Source organism: Pecten maximus, chromosome 14, assembly GCF_902652985.1.
Source record: "Pecten maximus chromosome 14, xPecMax1.1, whole genome shotgun sequence".
Lineage (NCBI taxonomy): Eukaryota > Metazoa > Mollusca > Bivalvia > Pectinida > Pectinidae > Pecten > Pecten maximus.
The window spans coordinates 14,351,685-14,368,188 of record NC_047028.1 but is presented as its reverse complement, the minus strand read 5'-3'; the positions used below and the strand labels follow the sequence as shown (position 1 = coordinate 14,368,188).

At 35.1% G+C, this 16,504-nt stretch overlaps 1 protein-coding gene across 1 annotated transcript; it reads left to right on the top strand.

Annotated features, from left to right (window-relative positions):
- The first annotated feature begins 4,949 nt into the window (after nucleotides 1-4,949).
- On the top strand, nucleotides 4,950-15,885 carry LOC117341764 (sodium-coupled monocarboxylate transporter 2-like). Its single transcript, XM_033903627.1, has 16 exons — nucleotides 4,950-4,976; nucleotides 5,120-5,236; nucleotides 5,834-5,885; nucleotides 6,056-6,123; nucleotides 6,371-6,451; nucleotides 7,738-7,811; nucleotides 8,183-8,320; nucleotides 8,535-8,670; nucleotides 8,922-9,010; nucleotides 9,533-9,645; nucleotides 12,332-12,402; nucleotides 12,691-12,777; nucleotides 13,240-13,484; nucleotides 14,198-14,298; nucleotides 14,635-14,753; nucleotides 15,134-15,885. The coding sequence occupies exons 1-16, from the start codon at nucleotides 4,950-4,952 to the stop codon at nucleotides 15,266-15,268; spliced, it is 1,653 nt and encodes a 550-aa protein (XP_033759518.1). The 3' UTR covers nucleotides 15,269-15,885.
- The last annotated feature ends 619 nt before the right edge of the window (nucleotides 15,886-16,504 follow it).

Sequence of the window (16,504 nt, the reverse complement as noted above, 5' to 3'; positions counted from 1 at the left end):
CATTAGAATTCGACAAATAGTTTTCGAGGAAAAGTCCGGACAAAATTCCAGGGCGGAAGAAGTTCGTTTGGGGGACTTAATTAAAGATAGACAATAATTACGTCATTGTTACATAAGAAGCCTATTGCGTTACATTCCTGTCGTGACTGAAGATTCAGCTCGCAATGGGATGAATATATTGTCAAAGCCCTATCACAATAGGCGTCCAATTAAATTAAGCACAGTTTATGTAACTCAGTTCATTAAGTAAACATGACTATTCCATGCACAGTTCCTTATATAATCAAGAATAGTCAGTTTTGTCACATGCATTTCTTCATAAAATGCAAAAATGCACCATTCCAACTTCACTCCATATGGTATCAATATCGGCCGATTATGAATCGTCTCTCCATTAACTGCCATTACGCTGATCAACAATTAATATAAGTCTTGATCTTCAACTTTACCACTAGTTCCACTCTTGGCGATTCTCTTGTCAGGTTCTCTAAATATGTCCACAATATATGTTGCTCAAAGGCATGCCACTATTTGTGCGAAGTGCTTATTACTATCACAGAAAAGTCTCCTCAGCTTTGAAGTAAAGCGTAGTTGAATACAAGTTGCCCGGACGGTTGGTGGATGACAGGAGTAGTACTAGGATTGACAGTCGAGGTACTCTTGGTCTCTCGCGTAACATCGCAATCTAATAACTTGTGCAGCTTTGATACATTTCTTGACATACCTTAACATGGCCAACCAGTGTTGTTTCCCGTTAATCGTTTAGGGTAACACTATATACAGACCCGTGTACGTTCGCAGTTCCGATATAAGCGCAGCATTTCCGTAGCATTTGCGTAGCATTACAGTCGTAATTCCGTATCATTTGCGTAGTTAAATCGTACCATTACCGTACCATTTGCGTATCTATCCCATACCACTAGCGTCTATTCATCGTAGCATTACCGTAGCACTTTCGTTTACCTATTTTCACTCGCAGACCGTCTCCATAACCGTTCAGTAGAATGTGTTGCGGAGTGTTTTTAGTTAAAAATACTTACTTGGAGTTGAGAATTAAATAGATACGCTATAAATCTGTCTGTATCTTTGTTTAGAAAAATTAACATGCTCACAAAAACAAACTAAAGTCACATAGTCCATCGATCTTAGTGCGATACAAAATGGCGGATCCTAGAATCCTAGGATTACCTGTGTATCATACAGGTAAACTAGGGTAGTTAGACTTAATTGTCAGCAATAATATAAACACCACAGTATGTTGCACACAGGTTACCTAAAGGGAAGGCATTTTGTTGGTCGAGTGATACTAGGTGTGAAAGGTAGAACAACAAGAGATAATTACAGGTAAGGCTGTAGACTGCTTCATCAAACTTCCTACGTTAGTGAGAATGTCATCGTGATCTCTGGAGTTATTCATTATTTATTTCAATTTCAACACCCAAAGGTCTTATCACAGAATTGCTAACAAATTGACAAATTCCGAGACGTATATAGCATATATCACATATGATATAAACGTCTTTGCTAAAGTATAACAAGAGTAAATTAACTGCATAGTAAGAGCAAATATGGTATACAAAGTGCAAACACATGTGGAATTGATGTACTAAATAGATATCATCTAGACACCCAAGTAAGTGATGTTATGAATAGTAAAATAACCTTATTCTATAAACAAATCTTCAAGTGAGACGATAAATAAGAGGCCCATGGGGCCTGTAACGCTAACCTGGTTGGTTTTGACCAAACGTTAGAATACTGTTCTCGCTAAATCCTTTAATACGTTGCTTTATTTGTCAATCTCGAACTAAGCTATATATGGTTAAAGTGTAGGAATTCCAGCTGCTTTGAAGAAATAACGAAGTATGGGCTCTCTCAGGGTCTGAAAGACCTTAGGGATTGTTTTCACAACATGATTGTTTTTAAAGAAACTAAGTTCCTTAAGGTGGGGAAAGACCATTGGCCTACTTTTACATCAGAATTATCGTTTATCCCTTAACGTCCAGCGATTCTATACATGGTTATGGGATGAAGGGTCACAGCAACCATTGATGCAAAATCTAATTTACTTATAGGGCCCCGCCCCATTGGCCCTTGGGTGCCAGAGTCACCATTTATGCAAAACATGTTACCCTTTCCACAAGGATGTTTGCGACTAAATTGGGTTCAAATCCATTCATAACTTTATGACAAGTAGCGATTTAAAGGGATTACCACTATTTACCCTATTTGGCCCCGCCCCTTTTGCCCCTAGGGGGTCACCTTTTACTAGTAGCGATTTAAATAATTACCTCTATTTCCCCTATTAAATCCTCTCCTTTTGGCCCCTTGGGGTCAGAGTACTTTCTCCAAAGGATGTTTCTGACTAAATTGGGTTCAAATCCATTCAAAACTTTATGCCTAGTAGCGATTTAAAGACATTACCTCTATTTCCAATATTGGGCCCCGCTTCTCTGGACCCTTGGGGGTCAGAATCATCTTTAAGGCAAACTCTGTTTCCCTTCCCCCCAAGGATGTTTCTGACCAAATTTAGTTAAAATCCACTGTAGTGATTTAAAACAAATGTTGACGGACGACGCACGCCACGCCATGGAAGTGTCTACTGGAGGTACATATACTACATCCCTGTTATATAACAGAACGGATTGAGAAAATGATGATTACTTGTGTTGATTATATTAGTCAAACTATCCAATTCCTGTAATTAAAATATGGATGTTTCCGGGATCTCCGGTGCGTGTAATCTACTACTCGCAAACACCTAAGAACTAAGTTGATTATAAGTCAGTGTTAAATTCAAATGCTTTGTCACTAGTGTCCGATTCATATTATTGTGTTATGTTGCATCTTAACCAGGCACCTATTATCTAAACCCGCCATATCATACTATACCTAGCATCCAAAGTTGTCCTATGTTTCATAGGTTTACCTCCTAAATATGTTTGATTGGCGTCCACAACATCCGCGAATATTATATTTAACTGTTCCTTAAAACTTGCCCGCGTCGCGTGTTGAAGCTGTATATCACTCGACCGCTTTAATCCACGATTAAAACTGTTTCCTGTCATCCTCGAAGGTTTTAATAGATTTGTCCACCCTTATATTGACATAGATATGCTCAAACTTAGTAGTGAAGGTTTGAAATGGTAACCCTAAGGGATTTCGGATGTTTTAAAAGGTATCGTAAATCATGACATAAAACCACTTACCTATTTAACGGTGTGCACCTTTGCGCATTTTGACGGGGATCCTTCCTCGAAACCAACTGGCAGCAGTACCAGGTTGTCGCATAGCTATGGTATCAGCCGCTGTGATGCATAGTACAGTGCTGTTATCTCTGCGAAGGTCTTAAATACTTTGATTGAGGATCTTGGGGCCTTGCAACACCAGTTTGTTTCTTCCTCGAATCTGATGCAACTAGAATATCCAAAATGTTTCTAAATCGGTCTTCCGTTGATTTTCATGATTTTCAAAGTAGTATCTCTTCTCCTTAAGCCATTCTAATTCCTGGTCACGGCACCAAAATTAAGCCTTATATGACACTTCGGGTGTCTATATATGCTTCAATTAAATTACCAAAGCTCAGCTCAGGTTCCGCTTCCAAATACATGTATACACACCAGTTAGATCATGACTCCACAGGTATATGTTCTTACAAGTTAATACAGCCACAACGAAAACACCACCAATAGCAGCTGCCCATTCTTCAATTGGTATTAAATAGTTTAGACCAAAAGTTCGAATATTACCCTAAGCTAACAAAGTTTAGTTTCCAGTGTCCGAATGTAGGTGAGGAGACAGAGGGATTATACACGTATAGGTTAACTGACTGGTCTCTCTGCGCAACACTGGTGCGCAACTGTTTCCATGTAGTCCTCATATGTGCCCGTGGATTTAATAAGAGAATGACCTTATACGGTTATTCTGCGTTATTTCGGATCATTTTGGGTAGGGCCAGGCGACTTTTACCTCCATGCCAGAGTTCGTGACCAGGGACCACTTTAAATGGCGACATTAGACACATGAAATATCGCTATCACCCTAAATTGTTATGACAAATGTTAATATATATTTAATTACCCCGAATTATTCATGTCCTCGAATGCACATGGCACTTGAGTACCAAGAAATATTCATGACATAAATACGCATCCCACGATGACACAGGCTATTTGTCAGTCCTTGGTCGTTTTGTGAAAATGAAACGACTTCGTGTCCCATGACAAAGCCACGAAATAGCAAATGCCGTGAAACAATCGGCGTTGAAACAGATTGCAAATTAGAAAGCCATTTCCCTGTATTATTATATAACAAACTATTTGCAAGAGAAAAAATAACATTGGTATAGTACGAAAAGGGACCTCGAAATGAATGAGTTGATAATATTTACATGTACCATTATTTTCACAGATTAATCATGAATACATAGTTATTTTTGTCATACAGTATATATGTATTTTCGTTTTCCAGGCTTGCACATCTCATAGAATGGCTGAAGAAATTGCTAGACTTGTGCTGGTGGATTATATTACATTTGGGTCCACTATACTCATTTCTATATCTATCGGAGTGTATTTTGCATTTGCGGGAGGGAAACAGAAAACTACTAATGAATATCTTATGGGAAATCGTCACATGAAAGTACTTCCGGTTGCATTGTCACTCATGGTTACTTTCGAATCATCAATCACCATGCTAGGATTTCCAGCGGAAGTGTACGTCCACGGGATTATGTTTTGGTGGGCATTAACGGCGTTTATGTTTGCTAATTTTATTGGAATACTGATCTGGGTTCCTCTAATACATCCACTCAAAGTCACCAGTGTTTACCAGGCAAGTCGTTTTCTTCGCTCATTAATATTTTCTGTGCACTAATATTCGGAGTAGCAAGATTACTCATTCAACATCTTGTTCTTAGTCACTGGTTATACAATAATTGATGTATGAACATGTATTATTTTTTCTTCTTTAATTATGTAATGACTGTCACGTTAAATTCCTACCACTGTTCATATAAAATAGTCTTAACAGTCTTTTAATGTCAGCACACAGGGATTGGGACGTTGTTGAGCGATCTCAGATGTTGAAGAGACGTTAAACTATAAAAAAAAAAACAAAGCTAAAGTGCATATATCTAGGAGACTATAAATCGTTTTATTTATTGCAGTATTTAGAAGTACGGTATAAATCTCGTGGAATCCGTCTAATGGGAACATGTGTGTCTGGACTTGGAACTGTACGTATACATATGATGTATTTAATAAATATGTGCTTACTGTTTGGCAAATATGTTTTCTCTGGTTTTCGAGATGTATATTCAACACATTTGCTGATAAAAGGATCATTTATAAGGCAAACCTACCCTCGAGAGGGTACCATATAACCGTCTCTAATAAAACAAATCGTACATGAAGAAAACCAACACCAAAGAATATCGTCCTCATAGCTTGCAGGTAGTATCTGGGTTTTTCATTTTCGAAGGAGAATAATATATGTATACATAAACACAAAGAACTCAAATAGTATGAATTCAAATAGTAATTGCAGTTGATTATCGCTAACATTACATCTACATATATTCAGGGTAACAGTATTCAGAAATAATTTCTGAGAAACCCTAGCATTATTTTTATTTGCTACCAGTGTACGTGGTATAAGTGATTATACCTTTTTGTTCAGGAACAATGTGTTGCTTTATGTGAATCTGGCGTTGTTAGTTCTAAGTGACTCAAATTGTCGATTGACTTTTAAAAAGTACAATTCAATATAACACCCGGATGACCGTTTAGACTTATGGACCACTTGTATCAGAAAATGGTTTTCTTGTTTTCAGATATTTTACATGGGCATTGTACTTTATGGTCCCGCAATAGCCTTAGATGCAGGTAAGATATGGAGCATTTCCCAGAGCATCTTAATATAATTTAGACTTGTATGGTGTATATTATTTTGCTACTACATTGTATTTTTTAAATACAATACTATTAATTTATGCCGATATTTTATGAATAGATTTATATGAGGTCATTAAAACATTATTAATTATATTTAACAGTCACAGAATTTCCAGTTTGGGCGTCCATAGTACTGGTGGCATCGGTATCCGTGCTGTACACGTCTTTAGTAAGGAACTTGTATGCACATATAACCAAGGGAATTAAATAAATAAAAACTTTATTATACAAAGTACGTGAATTCCAATTACTTAATATTTTCTACATGACTGGTGCTCTTTCAAGAGACATGTAGATTCGGATATAAACATTGTCATTTATTTAAGGTTCAGCCTTGTTTTTAAGCATTTTTGTGTGAAATGATAACAACACAGTTATTGATAATAATATCGTTTAAGTATTACTTAACATTCCAGGGCGGTATCAAGGCAGTGATCTGGACAGACGTGTTTCAGTGTCTGGTTATGCTCATTGGCATGTTTTGTGTCATCATCCAGGTAAATAGTTTGGAAGGAAAAATTACAAGAATTTTTATTCGATGCCATATATGTATGAGCGTAGTTTACAAAGACTACATAATTGTATAACCGCCTTGATATAATTATTACAATCGCCCGACCCTTATTTCAGTGCGTGTTCCTTTTGCTCAGTCAGAATGTATCACGCCTCATAATACAAGTAGTGCAAACAGGCCATAGTTCACCTGATAGAAATGATAACCTCATTTCTTATGATTTAAATATTGAATTTTAGAGGGAATACTAGCAAGAGGAAGCGCAACATTCACATTTGATGTAAACCTAATTAGTTTATTGGAGTGAATGCAATCATGTTTTTCATAACCATTTGATAATTAGCCTACTATCATCAGACGGAAGGCTATTCAACAATCCTTATTACTGCTATTTCTGGGAAACTTCATGTGGGTTTCCCTTGATCTCTTCTAGTTGTTCAGAATTAAATAAAGATTGGCTGACTAAAGGTCAAGGTAACGGGGTCAGAGGACAAGGTCACATTTGGTATAGTTTTACTGTTGGATATTTTGTTAGGACATGATGAAGGAAAACACCTCCAGTCCTCCCACTCCCAAATTGGTTGAAAATGTCAAGTGGATTCCTGAATTTGTTTCTGGCTCATAACAAGAGACGTATTTAGGATTAAAATGAAACAAAACTAACTAATATAACCGTTTCATACAGCCATTTCCATTTCTATACGCTCATTAGATATAGAGGCGGTAGTGTATGATTTATATTCTGCTTCCTTGCCACATGATCGAGCCATTGCTGATTTACCAAGAAATATAAATGGCTGATAGCTTTTGTAATGAAAAAAAAATCTAAGCCCTTAGTATCCAGGACTAAGTTCCTCTTGTCTCAAGTTTCATATGTTAGTTCCCCATGGGCCATAGTTGTGCCTGTTTGATTTAGAATATGATCCAGAAAACAACATTGCTGGGAACGAAGTTTAGTATTGCAATTTCAAATTCATTGTAAATTCGTCTCTAACATGTCTTTTAGATTGGATGTGGGGGCTTCCCTATTATCAGATAATTAAAGTAGAGAAAGGATCATACATAGAACAAATAAAGATTACTTAATTGTTGGCGCTTAAAATCACTTTTCGGTCGATCTCCTGTATTTACATAACTTTAAGTGGAAGAGTCGTGCGAATACAAACGAAATTTATAAACATCATATAGCATCGAGATGGAAGTTTGCACAATGCATTCAGCGATAAAACCGAAACCTCTGCCCAAGATATCGTTCTGTGTTTCATATAGGGTACTAGAACTGCCGGTGGGTCAGCAAATATGTTTAAAATCGTCCGGAATAACGGAAGACTTAATTTCTTCAAGTAAGTAACCTTTACGAATGTTATAATAAACACGAACTTATATATGGCATTTACGTTATCAACAAAATAAATAATCATATTTAGAAATGTAATCTTTCTTTAATTAATCGAGGTATGTTCGGAAATGTAACCATTCCATATTCTGTTTTCACGTAAAAATGACTTGGTCGTTTTGTGCAATTCGATAACGCTAACAAAATTTGAGTGCTAAACAAAGTATATGCGAAAGCAATCGACTGTATCAGATGGATATGCTATATCTGACACAACCTATCGTAAATAAACAGACGGGATTTAGCAAGTGAATAAGAACGGACTAGTTTTCTACTATATCAATAACAACAGTGACTGTTAACGTTTTTCTCGTTTAGTTTTGATCCCGATCCGTTCGTGCGTCACTCTTTTTGGAGCCTGGTAGTTGGAGCTACTACACGAACAACAGGTCTGGTATTCAACCAATCATCTGTACAAAGGATCAGTTCAATGCCTACACAACGTGCTGCAAACAGGCTAGTTCTCCCTCCATATTAGACTTTACATCTTTATAAGGAGAAAATTGTATGAATGTGATAATTTAGCTATTTTGGTTTTTGTCATAAACAAGTGAAATAATCGACATTTTAGCACCTTTCATCAATCCATTAATTAAATTTTGTTTCTTTCCTTTCTTTATATTTATTACCAGTGGAATGATATATATATAATTGTTTCCCTTCTCAACAGAGTCCTCCTGTTTGCTGGTCCAGCGTTTCTGTTCACTATGTCGTTAGCAGCATTTGAAGGAATAATCGCTTACGCTTATTTCTACTCTAAAGGATGCGACCCTTTAGCATCAAAACAAATCACCAATCAAAATCAGGTAAGCATGTCTAATGTATGTTACTTGACGTAATTAGGCTCTTATAGAAAATATGTCATATTAGTGAGATGCGTTGTTTTGCTACAAGTATATCGGAAAACGCAAAATTTGAACAGTAACGCCCCATTTAGACACATTGAAAAAACTCCCTGAGAGGAGAAACGCGAAAATTTCATGACACCGAAATATGTTATTATAAGTAGGTATTCGGTACAGAACTGTTGAAAGCCTGTAAAAATATTTTGATTTAGGTAATTCCATTCATGGTACTGGACATCTTTAGGAATCTACCTGGCATGTCGGGTCTCTTTTTGGCCTCGCTCTTCAGTGCTTCTCTAAGGTAAAGTGTTTAACCTGTTGTAAACGTATTTATAAAAGAACTATTAGAACTATTATTTTTCGATTAGCATTACAATATGGTAATAGTCGTAAAGTTTTGTCAGAGGAGAAAGAAATAATATAAATTTTGGAATATTTTGCGATACCATTCGACATTATTTTAACGATGCATTTTGTGTAAAACAAATAATTAGATCTGTTGGGTATCGGGGCAAAAGAGAACGCGGACATGTTTATTTGGTTCAACTATAAGAAGCTATTTATAAGCAGGTTTCAGTTTAATTAACCATAAGAGATGTCATTCCATTTTGCATACGACTTTAGACTTCACTACAGTTACATAATGCTTTAAAAGTTTACTCTTTACACCGTACGTTTTCGGATCAGAGACAATATAATCGCATCAGGTACTAAATTATGTTAATAAATAAATTGATGTAGTCGCGCGAAATTGTTAAAGTTAGTAATAGATAAATTCATTGCGCTTAGTTGTTTATTTTAAACGCAAATTTGTTTTTTTCAGTACTTTATCCTCCGGGTTAGCAAGCTTATCAGCTCAACTGACAGAAGACATCATTAAACCTACCTTTAAAGGTTTCTCGGATTTCAAAATAACACTAATAGCTAAACTTTCAGGTAAGACTGATGTTTGCTTCAAACCAAATTTTGTTCATATAAGTTGCTGCAGAGCCGCCAACTATACACTGCAATTCACAAAACTGCACACAATTGCGCCCACGATAGAATAACTATCTAGTTAGCACAAATAAATTGAAAAAAGACATGGTAAAGGTGTCCAAATGGTGATAGTTTTTAATACTTAAATTGATAATTCCACAAGGGTTAACACGACAGATTGGTAATGCGGGGAATTTAATAATGTTTTCGGGATTCAATTAATTATTTTCCACTTAATTTTACAATTATTAAGATACATTTATAAGCTCAAAAGTTTATGAAGGTGGTAATTGCATAACGAAATTCATTTTGGGTATTGTTTTAAATCGATAATAATTTTCCCTTTGAAAGAGCTGCAGCATCCTTAAATTGCACGATTGATGAATGGTTTTACATAATATTTCCACAAATTTATAATATATACTTAGCATATACAGCTTCGTGTACTAAGGGACAAAAAAAGTCGACAGGGAAAACAAATTTTGGTAAATCTTGGCCTTTGGCATATACAAGATATAAAGTTGATGTTTTAAAATTAATACACTTTATCCAATATTATATGACCCAGATTTATTACTGCAAGAACATATTTCAACGACCGGCGATCCATTTCAAATACCGACACCATACTACCTGCATTCATTGATAAACCAACCAGAAAAAAAACATTTAAAATTCCTATGCTTACTGTTCATACTTTCAATTTTCACACTGGAATGTTTGATCAATTAAAGTTTAGAATACTCAGTCTGATTTCAATAGTATTTTTGTGGTTTTCACAGGTTTCTGAAACAGTCTCCGCATGATGTAGGGAATTACAGTCAATTCAATGCTAAGCAAATTAACAAAAACAGTTCAATTTGAGTTTTCCTAGGAGGATATTGGAATCAATGTGATGTTTTTCTTTGCAAATTCCATCCGGTATTTGTACAGAATGATACCGAATCTTTTCTCACAATTTTAAATAGTACCTGGTAGGATAGTAAAAATAGTCGAGATTCAGTCGTAGATCTACTAGAAGCACAGAAAGTTGGCTATTCAACTTGAAGTGCTTAACTTACGTTCTAATGTGATCAGTAAATATAAAGGCATCATTAACAAACACGATTTTTAAAAGCATTCCATCAGAAAATATGACATCATAGTCGACTATGAGGGTATATTCTCAAGAAAATGGCAAACAATGACAGCAGTAAAAGTTGTGTAGTTACTTGCGAAGTCCTAACACAGATACTCGTGAATGGACCATATCGGTATTTGATCTTATTTATTGTCGTTTTTCGTAAAAGTGCATCTAATTGTGGAATTGATTGACGTTGTTTTTACTATGTCCGTCCTAACAAAATGAACAAAAACACTAAACACCGCAACAATGCACCAATTTGTGTCAGACAATGCATAACACAACGGAAACATGTAAACAATACGCTTATATTGCACCAATGTTAAACAACGTAGATATGTATACGTCAATAAACCGAGCAAATGCGCTTTGTATATGTGTTCGCGTACATTTTCAAGTTAACGCCTATGTAAAGAATATGTCTCCCCTCTGTCTGGTTTTAAACAATATATTTTATACTTTAAATTCACCACTGATTATACACATTCTAACAAAAGCGTATATGATGCGACATAATTTTTACATTACATAATCAATAACACCAGCTCCACATTCACATTTTATTAAGTTTAACTTCAATTGATTTGTCGGTTGCTACATGTTACATAAAACGCACCAATGCGCCAACTTTGGCATTTCTATAAATACCTGCAAGTCTGAAAGCTCTCTATGTTAGGTGAATCGTGTGTTTTATATTCGGTATCAAAAATGTTTCTTTATATTCTTGAGGATATTTATCACCTGGTACATGCACACACCTGCCTCCGTGTCCGTGAAAGCTGATGCACTGATAGTAGAATAATGTTATCAGTGTAGTGATGCGTGAGGTTCAGACTACTCTCACATATAACATAAGTTCGCAGCTGTACGTGCTGGCCGTATGGGGGGGGGGGGGGGGGGGGGGGTTTGTTGGGTTAGTTGTTTTCCCACTGATAGCACGCTGGTATTTCTCGTGTGTTTCCCTCCATCATCCAAAACAACCTTTTTTCCATTGGCGGCAACGTCATGAAAAAAATATCCTGAATTTATGTATTATGTGTGCAAATATTTGCATGTCTATGATGTTTGTAAAAACCTTGTTAGTAAAACAAGATTTTCTAAGGAGATAGCTCCACGATGAATTCATGGTGTTTAAAGTATGTCAATGACGAAGGTCAAATGCAGATCTGCGAAGGTTAAGTCATTAGGAACACATGTCTATGTGAGCCCTATTCCTACGGTTATCATATTTTTAGCCAAGGTTTTATTTTTTTAAAGTATGTCAAATATCAAGGTCAAGGTCGGCATATCTGAAAACGTAAGAAAAACATTATGTCAAATACCAAACTATACCATCATTAGTATTATCACAATACTGTTTTATTAAAAAATAGCTTATATAAACCACGGACGATCCGACTCCTGGATTATAACAATAGGTTATATGTTTATCTGTATATTACCCATGCAAAAGGGATTTCAAAACTGCTTTATAGACTTGAACAAACTTTATTGACAATATAAATACTTATTTCCCTACAGTGCTAGTGTTTGGAATGGCAGCTGTCGCAGTATCATTTATGATAATCAACATTGAGGGTCCTATCACTCAGGTACCAAGTTTAGTTATATAAATATTTGTCAAAATATACACTGTATGCATCCAGTATTTCAAATCGGACGAATACATACTTTGGAAAAAAATGATTTCCACTCTATAAATCAAAATCAAGCATATAAGATGAATAAATGTAAAGATTAAAAATTTTTTGAAGTGCCTAGATTATTTTGTTTTCAAAGTATCTTTCAAACTCGATACCATAATTCAATTTTAATTAGTGTAAATAATGAACAATGCTAGTTGCAACCAATTGTTTAACTCGATATCATGTAAACCTTAGGTTACGTACAGTATTCTAGCAGCATTTGGTGCTCCAATGACGGGTTTGATGTTTTATTCAGCATATTTCCCAACGGCCACCAAAAAGGTAAGCCTTATCGAAAACCATAGTGATACATGCAGAATCTTTTATATGACTTATCACAGATCTCTTTTACAATACAATAGGCATAGTTTATCCTAGTAATGAATGTGTAAACATGCACACATGTCTTTATCTACTCTTTTTAGATGTTGAAATGCAAAACTTTACAATGGCGGGAAAGATAACTTTGTGATCACGTGAAACTACATATATCATGATATTTTGCTGGCTCTTTTGAACAGCGACCTTTCTCAACGCTTAAGCGATGAGCACATTGGGCACAAGGAATGTTAAAATATATTACGCATTTATGTCAATAGTAGTATTATATTCATAATCAATTATAACAAAAACTATTGACAAAATGTAATTCATTTATTTTTAAACTTTTATATCAAATTTCGTGCTATCATTCAACACCATGATGTACTATATCATATATATTGATACATATTTATCTGAAAGGGGGCTGTGGCCGGAGTAATCAGTAGCATGTCCTTTATATTCTGGATATCAATGGGACAAAGTTTTTCCACAACCTTGAAGAAGACTCCATATCTTCCCGCGGGTCCGACGGATCAATGCCAAGCTTTTGGGATGAACACTACTGGTTTATTGAACAACACCTACTTATTGAACAACACGTATTTTTACTCGTCGACTGAACCCTCCGCTATCACGCAATCAGTATTTTCGGGATTAAAGGAAAAGTATGTCAATTTTTTTTATTGATTTCGTTTATTTTTTGAAATACTTATCGACTGAACGCTCCGCTATCACGCAATCAGTATTTTCGGGATTAAAGGAAAAGTATGTCAATTTTTTTTATTGATTTCGTTTATTTTTTGAAATACTTATTGGTCTTTCGGTGACTTTTTTGCTTATTTTAATACCATTATGAATAAATTATCTGTTCTGATTTCTTACAATACTGTTGGCAGTATTAAAATTATCAAAAGCTTAAATTGTATATAATTACGTCAAGATTTGAGTTTGGCATATAATATTCATGATATAGAACAAAATATGAAGGAATCAAAAAGTGCTGCAGCTGAGGGTAATTGAAAATATTAGATATTGTCCGATTTTCCACAATTACCATTGGCTTATGCATGGTCACGTGAAGAACGGTACTTTGTGATAAACACCCGAGTTAATATTATATAATGACGTCATAATAAGTGAGCCGTTACAATGCTCCAATTTAATTTCCTTCGCCTTCGGCATCTGCTTCTACCACGTCGGTATAAGACCATATTGACCTCACCAACTGCCCATAATTGATAAATAATTACGACTTTTATTATTTTTATGAAAGTTATTTACACCTTTTAGATATATTAGGCGATGTATGAATTATCATGTGTATTCATAGAAAGATGGTTTATTGGTACTTCCACAGACATGCTTTGTTTTATTTCAGTGAAGGTATTGATAGGCTGTATGCCATTTCCTACCAATGGCTTGGTACGTTGGGTATTATTATCTCCCTCGTCGTTGGCTCGCTCGTCAGTTATTTCACAGGTATACAGATTATGGTGACATGGTCGATGGGCAAAGGCATTTTCTACGCATACTTTTATTATTAGGGTTCCTTTTATACTTACTTAACAGCTATATATAATTTGGTTTCGTATATTGGAATTTCTAACAGGCTTTTTTGAAAATAAGTTGCTAAGATTGATATGATTGGCCAAATGCTATTATATTTCATATCCAAATCGGTTTATATTTTATTGTTTCGGTATTGTTTGTAGCTTTAAAACATTGAGATATTCTTTGTTAAACTGACTCTCGCTCAATTGTCATCATTGCTTTAAAAAAAACGAAAAAATAGTAGACACAATTTTGTTATTACAGGACGGCCTGATCCTGCTGACGTGGATGTTCGATACATACTTCCAATAATAGACCACGTATTTCCCTTCTTACCAAAGCGTTTCAGGACCTGGTGCTATGGTGGTGCACCATTTGAAAGGGTAAGAATTAAGATATAATAGTCAAAAACAATTTATCAAGTATAAAACAAATGTCAAACTATTATCATGGGAATAACTAGGATTCTTTGTTGTTGTTGTTAGAGAAAAGCATATAAAATTATCTTCATTTCATGTAAACATCGTTATCAATGTATCGACAATAAGAACAACTTAAATTATATTTTTGTTGTTCAGAAGGCATTAGAAGGATCATTTTAAATTGGATACAATCAATTTAAACCGGTTAAGGTTTCGTTGTCCTGTTAACATTATACTAATCATTGAAACAGTGCTAATATGCAATATGAATGTGCTTACCAAGTACATGTATCCAGTTTAAAATACAGATCTGTGTTACATAGTTATTGCTTTTGTTTCAGCGACAAGAACTTCTAGAAAATATGGACAAAGCATCCATGGACCAGGAAATCACCTTACTCAGTAGCAAAGTCGCTGAAAACACGATAAATGGAAAACAAAATAAAGAGACAAAATCACCTGCTTTTCACCTTTAAACCAATAAACCTTGTGGGATCGTCTGTTGCTCATCTCGCTATGGTATTGGTGATTGAAGGGTATATAAACCGAAAAATATAGTTTCTGATCCCTATTTTATAAGCATAAATACACATTTGCCATCACAACAAACTTCATTACCGATATGATGATGTGATTATATCTATAGTTCAGTGCTCACTTTGTGTTTACGAAGTAAACTTACTAACCTGAAATAAAATAAAATAAAAATTTAAATGTAATTTGGAATAATCTGAAGATCAGAGATCGCTTTCATGGTCGTTTATCATTTTAAAGGCTATATTGATTTGCAGATTTGTAAAAACGGCAAACTAGGAGCAATCCTGTTTAATCCACCAACCTTTATAATGAACAAAATGGTCGGCACCAGAAGCTCTAGATATTTTGCGTGTTTTGAATTCCAGCCTAACTGAAGCTCAAACAAGTTGACGTGCATGTCGTTATCTTAACTGTGTCACGTTTACATTATGTTTATCCTGTGTCCATCGATATTGGAATAGCGTTAATAATGTCATTTCAATAACATTTTTTTTTAAATTATTCAATTGTATTCTTTCACGGCCTATCGACAATAAACTTTTGTGTACATAATTAATCTTTGTGTTCTTGTGGATGTCTTTGGCAGTATACTTCTGCACTATAACAAAAAGACACGAACACACTGCAGCCGCCCAAAACCACATGCAATAATCACGTACATCTCACATGCAGAGGAGGCCGTCCTTGTTTGTAAGGACGTTAAACATAACAAACTTGAGCCTTTGACATTAGCTTTTGATAGGACCACTAAAACCAAAACAAACCTTAAACTTCAATTCGAATTCGTTTTTTTAGTAGATCATACGTTCTTGAGGGAACATTAATAAAACTGGACTTAAATTTTCCAATTTATATTCGTTCTACTGAGAGCTTTTAGGGACATTCCTTCGTTTGAATGAAGGAAACTTAATGGGAAAGGTGTATTTTCCCCAAGTAGTAAAAGTCATCAGCTTTATATAAATACGACAATTTTGCTCTCAAGGGAAACCAAAGTGCTTCAAGTAGTATATCATAAAAAATCTTAATTCGATCCGAAGTACATTATATGTATCACTAATTACCGCGAAGGCAAACGGTATTTGTGTACAAAACGTAATTGTTCTGAAAATTTCGGTGTTACTTTCATTACTGGTATTCACGAAAACTTATATAATCCTCATTCGGGCATAGATTTT

Coding starts and splice junctions, on each gene's coding strand:
- LOC117341764 (XM_033903627.1), top strand. CDS start 4,950: ATGTATTATTTTTTCTTCTTTAATTAT. Junction 5,237..5,833: donor GTGTGTCTGGACTTGGAACT/GTACGTATACAT, acceptor TCTTGTTTTCAG/ATATTTTACATGGGCATTGT. Junction 5,886..6,055: donor CGCAATAGCCTTAGATGCAG/GTAAGATATGGA, acceptor TATATTTAACAG/TCACAGAATTTCCAGTTTGG.